This window comes from Stigmatopora argus, chromosome 2, assembly GCF_051989625.1.
Source record: "Stigmatopora argus isolate UIUO_Sarg chromosome 2, RoL_Sarg_1.0, whole genome shotgun sequence".
Taxonomy (NCBI): domain Eukaryota; kingdom Metazoa; phylum Chordata; class Actinopteri; order Syngnathiformes; family Syngnathidae; genus Stigmatopora; species Stigmatopora argus.
The window spans coordinates 1,337,823-1,343,582 of NC_135388.1; the positions used below are offsets into that span (position 1 = coordinate 1,337,823).

At 43.1% G+C, this 5,760-nt stretch overlaps 1 protein-coding gene across 2 annotated transcripts; it reads right to left on the bottom strand.

Moving 5' to 3' along the window:
- Nucleotides 1-962: 962 nt before the first annotated feature.
- Nucleotides 963-4,641, bottom strand: LOC144070731 (uncharacterized). Of its 2 annotated transcripts, none has more exons than XM_077595173.1 (2): nt 3,406-4,641; nt 963-1,658 (listed from the first exon to the last, which is right to left on the bottom strand). In XM_077595173.1, exons 1-2 carry the CDS (start codon nt 4,618-4,620, stop codon nt 1,020-1,022), a joined length of 1,854 nt encoding a protein of 617 aa, XP_077451299.1. In that variant the 5' UTR covers nt 4,621-4,641; the 3' UTR covers nt 963-1,019. The 2 variants fall into 2 exon arrangements, with proteins under 2 accessions (XP_077451299.1, XP_077451298.1); XM_077595172.1 differs by lacking the exon at nt 3,406-4,641 and adding an exon at nt 2,323-2,645 and having other exon boundaries at nt 963-2,050.
- Nucleotides 4,642-5,760: the final 1,119 nt, after the last annotated feature.

Genomic DNA, 5,760 nt, shown 5'->3' on the forward strand with positions numbered 1-5,760 from the left:
TAGCTTCAGCGAGCAGGTCGACTTTCTTTTCGCTTACATTTTAACTTCCGGTTCACGCATTCAGTATACCTTGTTGCGCATTACTGCCCCCTCAGGTTTGTAAGCGTCAGGGTAGTTTGAGCATTTTTTTTTTTCTTTTGCTCCGTGACAATGTTTTTTTCCTTATTATTATTTGAAAACCCACATATCGGTCAACTAACATAATAATAATATCAGAATTATATTAACAAATATGCCAGAGGTATTGTATTATTAAGTGGCAGATTCAAGCGATAATTCTTCAAATCTCAAAAGAGAACTATTTATATTAAACTGAAGGCTTTCTAACTAATGTGGATAAAATAATAAATTATTGATGAAGGCAATATTACATAAATAAGTAATATCTATGTGTGGTTAGTTTGAGCTATCATTGCACTGCTGGGAATAATTCAGTTTCCGGTTTGGAAGCTAAATACGACCTAAACTAAATGAGTGCTATTATTGGATTATAAAACCGTACAACATTACCCTATTGGTGTTATTTTACGCACCGAGTTAATGAAGCGAAAATTCTTATAACTCATCGTGAGAAAATGAGTAAAGTAGAAATGCTGAAGGTGTTGTTTAACACCCGTCTGAATGCGGCAATTGAAGAAGTTTTTGCCGTGTTGGAAAGAACAATGGCGGATTACGAGGAGGAACATGGCCGGACGAAGAAGGAGAACGACAGGCAAAGTCAGCAAACCGTTTTCAACGAGTACCCGGACAAAATTTTGCACAGAACAGGTGTGTACGCTTTCCCCCATCATGTTGAGCAACAAGGGACAATACACGCAGCCTCTGCGTTAACAAGAAAAATTAAAGCAAAATAGAAGTAGCCCAAATTTGAACAATCCACCCATCTCGTAACCTCTGAAGTGTCCAAAATATACAGGGAGTGACGTCACGCGTCCTAGAGAACTTCTTCCAATCCGACCATGGCCATCTCATAACTTTTATTCGATTCAGAACGACTTTTGATCCTTTCCCGTCATTTCTCACGGGCCGCCGCCCTTTTCGCCGTCACACTTGTGCCTCTTCACCTGATCCTTGCGCGAGAAACTTTTCTCACAGACGCTGCAACTGAAGGGTTTCTCGCCAGTGTGCACTCTCACGTGCGAGGTCAAGTGCACTCGCTGGCTGAATCTTTTCCCGCACAGCGAACAGGAAAAGTGTTTTTCTCCAGAGTGCGTTTTCCGGTGCTCGATCATTTCCGAACGGTTGGCGAACATCACGTCGCACAGCGAGCAGGCGACGGGGTTTTCCTGGACGTGCGTTCTCGCGTGACGTAGCAGACTGGTCTTGGCGGAGAATCGGCGCCCGCACATCAAGCAGGGAAAGGGTTTCTCCCCGGAGTGCGTCCTGAGGTGTTTGACCAGTTTGGAGCGTTCGCTGAAGCTGAAGGTGCACACGGAGCAGGTGAAAGGTTTCTCGCCAGTGTGGATACTGGTGTGCGTTGTCAAATGTCCCTTGATTGAGAATTTTTTACCGCAAACTAAGCAGGCAAAGGGTTTTTCCCCGGTGTGTATCCTGGTGTGTCTTCTTAAATGGCCCTTAATAGAGAAGCTTTTCCCACACTCGGAACAGGCAAACGGTTTTTCCCCGGTGTGTATTCTCATGTGAGTAGTCAAACCACTCTTTTGGGTGACTCGCAGGCCACACACCGGGCAGGAGAAGGGTTTCTCCCCGTTGTGTATTCTGCTGTGGGCGTTCAAATTGCCCTTACTGACAAATCTTTTACCGCAATCTGCACAGGTGAAGGGTTTTTCTCCCTTGTGACTTCGAAGGTGAACCTTTAAATTCCACTTGGAACTGAACGTTTTGTCACACTGCGAGCAGATCAAGTGTTTCTCCTCGGCAGGAAAATGGGAGGGGATGTCTTCGCTTCCTGAGAGTGGGGCAAACGGGTAATCTGCGCCGTGGTCATCTTCGTCTTCTTCGTCGTCTTCACTCTTCACAATCACCGTCAATGGAAAACTGCCGACGTCGTCCTCTTTCATCGCATGATGAACATATTCTTCGGCCATGTCTAAAAATAAATCATGAAGTCAAGTCCAATTTATTTTTGGGGCATTAAATGCCCCATCCAATGAACTCTTTCACTGCCATTGACAGTCATAGGCGTCCAATCAATGTCAATTGCAAAGGTTGGCACTGAGTGACCGTGTTTCACTGCCGTCGACGGCGAGAGGGGTCCTATTCAGTTTGGCTGGGAGGGGTGGCAGCGGTCCTCCGACCCAGTCTTATTGTATTGGACGTCTATAGCCGTCAGCGGCAGCCAATGAGTTGTTTTGAGCGAACCTGCTAGTCGTGTTGCGTCGCAAAGCTCGTGGTCTTCTTTTGACGCACAAAGTGTCTCCTCGTATTCTTCTTTCACGCTTTTCGCACAAATTTCCGGCCAAAGTCTCGGTTAGCGGCTAATGGCGATGCTAACCCCAAACTCGGAAAGCGCCAACCTGGAGCGAGAGTTCATCCAGACTAGGAGATAGACGATAAAATAAATGTTAAAGGTTTTAGTCAAGTGACTTAGCGATCAGATAAAGGTGTCCTCGTTTTTCCTATTTTAAAATTTAACCTTGAATGAAGCTGTTAAGCCTAAACTAGCGAGTGACAAAACCAGGAAGTCAACTTCTTTCAAAATCGGACGGGATTGGTTAGAAGTGAATGACGTCACCAGTCGTCTCGCTCTACTCGCTTTTGTGATAATACAAATATTAATAATATTAAAAACAATTACATTGATTAAAAATATCAAAGTTCCAAAAAATTAATTAAAAGAAATTGTAAAAAAAATACAATGTGAAAAAAATAAGAATAAGAGACAAATTCAAATAAGTGTGACCCGTATGTATAATTTTAATAAACTATACATAAATACGTTCATTCATCTTCTGAACCGCTTATCTTCACGAAGGGTGCTGGAGCCTATCCCTATTTGGTGAATAAAGCTTGTCTTTTTACGTACGTCTGTAGTTCTGACGTCGTCCACAAGATGTCCTCAGAACTGCACAATTATACTTTACTAAACTTTATGTGTCACAAGGTTCAACATTTTTTGTTTAATCCTTTACATGCACGAATTATCTATAAAACAAACTTACAGGGTTTAAACACTGGCTTCAATTGACAGCCATAGACGTCCAATCCGTCCATAAACAGGATTTCAACATTTCAACAACGAAAATGATAATTAAGTCATTATTACCAATATTGAATGATGACTAAAAATAGACGAAAAAAAGACACTGAACACTATCGATGCTTTAGTGCTTTGATTTTATTCCAGATAACAGTGTTTTCAACCTTACCCAAAGACTTCTTCACGATTTCTGAAAGGCTTCATTCATTGTCGTTCTTCACCCCGACACACTTGTGCCTCTTAACGCGATCCTTTCGGGAGAATCTTTTATCACAAAAAGTGCAACTAAATGGTTTTTCACCAGTGTGAATTCTCACGTGTTTTTGCAAAATGTACCTTTGCGCAAATCCCTTCCCGCAAACCGAGCACGGAAAATGTTTCTCCCCCGTGTGCGTCCTCGTGGTGTGTCGAACCAATCCCGTTCGGTCAATGAAGGTTAAACCGCAGACCGAGCAGACGTAAGGTTTCTCTCCAGTGTGCGTTCTCACGTGTCTTATCAAGCATGTCTTCACGTGGAAACCTTTGCCGCAAATTGAACAGGTGAAAGGTTTCTCCCCGCTGTGCGTTCTCGAGTGCCTCGCCAAACATGTCATCACTCTGAAACCTTTACCACAAACCGAACAGATAAACGGTTTCTCACCCGTGTGTGTTCTCGTGTGTTTTCTTAAACCTTCCTTCAAGGAGAAACTTTTCCCGCAAACCGCACAGGCATACGGCTTTTCGCCCGTGTGCGTTCTCGTGTGGGTTTTCAGATCTTCCTTAACGGCGAATCCTTTAGCGCAAATCAAACAGGGAAAGGGTTTCTCCCCAGTGTGTATTCGCATGTGTTTGATCAAATAGGAACGTCTCCCGAACCTCAAGTTGCAGGCTGTACAGGCGAAGGGTTTCTCTCCGGTGTGAATTCTCATGTGATTTGTTAAACTACTCTTATGGGTGAATTTAATCCCACACATGGAGCAGGAAAAGGGTTTTTCTCTGGTGTGGATCAGCGTGTGGATCTTTAAGTGTCCCTTGTGTGCGAATCTTTTGTCACAAAAGGGGCAGGGGAAAGGTTTCTTTCCCGTGTGCATCTTGATGTGTCTATTCAACGAGGACTTATTAGAGAAAGTTTTGTTGCAATGAGAACATTTGGAGTGTAAATCGTCACCGTCAACGGCGCCAGACGCATGGCACGTGGCGTCGTGGCCATCGGATGGCGGCGCTTGGAATCCCCCATACTGGTCCTCTTCATTATCGTCATCATCATCACACTTCACAATGTTTTTCAATGGCAAATCAGTGATATCCAACTCCTTTCCTTCTTCTTTAACATGAGGGGGTTCGGGTTCCTCTTTTAAACGGAGGGTCACCAGCCCCATTTCCTCCTTAATGTGTGAGCTCAAGGGCCCAATTTCCTGTGGAATGTGGGGTGGCTCCTCCTCTTCCTCTTTATTAGAAGAGAGCTCTGACTCTTGCTTCATTGGATGGAGATCTTCACCAATATCTGCAGGACACAAGAAGACAAGTTTTGGTCAAGTCCAGCTTTGGTCCATCAAGTGTTCTTCGGACTTTCATGCTATGTACAGGCAATTTGTTCACATAATATGCACAATTATTGCATCAAAGCATCCCATGTGGCATTAAAATGACTTCAAAAATGCATATAGGTATAACATCAATTAACAGATTTGTAGTAGGAATACTGATCACAAATGTCCGCAAAAAAATCAACAAATCCTCCTAATACCAATTATTCTATGTTTCTCTAGTTATTGATTTTTTTAACGCTTTATTTTGTCATATTTTTAATAGTAAATATTCCCAAATTGCATCAGCGAAATCAAATTTTGATTTCACTTTCAAACTTTGGCAAGCATTAGCATTCCAAATTTTCCTAAAAAAAAATCCTCTTGAATGCAGCAGCCCCTTAATGACTTAAAGAAAAAAAAGTGAGTCAACCTGCTGATTGTTTTTGTCGTTCTCGTGGCCGCCTGAAGGCAGCATCCACTCGTTGACGTCGTGCCTCCTCATTTCCACCACAAACCACCTCCTCGCACTCTTCTTTTACATATTTGGCGTACATTTTTCCAGGAATTGCACAACTCTTGGATCTCATTTCATCTCTCCATCGCCTTTTTTAAAAATCAAGCCTCAGGGCGCCTATTTGCTAGCGGTTAAGCTAAGCTAGCTGGAGCGTCGAGTACACGCACGCAGCTTCTTTTTCAGGACACAGAGGTTAAATGCACCAAAAATAAGTTCCATGGGGAAAAGATGAACGCACTGCATCGAATATTTGGGACGTGGTACGGACAGCTCTTAAATAGAACGTGTTTTGCTACACAAACACGTACGCGGAAGTGCAACTGCTGAATTTATACGGCAAAGTCACTGGGACAAACAACGCGTGCTAATTTATTTAACATTTTCACTCCACTGTTTTCTTTATTTGTCATTATATATGTATCAAATCAAGAGTGAGATACCCCCCCCCCTCTCTCCGTATATTGCTGTCAATGTCCTGAAAATTAGTTTTGAAAAGCGCCATTTAATGTAGGCACGTTTATACTTCCACACCAGAGGGGGCAGTAGTGCGTCGTGTACTGACAGAGTGAACCGGAAGT

Coding starts and splice junctions, on each gene's coding strand:
- LOC144070731 (XM_077595173.1), bottom strand. CDS start 4,620: ATGAAGCAAGAGTCAGAGCTCTCTTCTAATAAAGAGGAAGAGGAGGAG. Junction 1,659..3,405: donor GATTCTCCCGAAAGGATCGC/GTTAAGAGGCAC, acceptor GTCACCCAAAAG/AGTGGTTTGACTACTCACAT.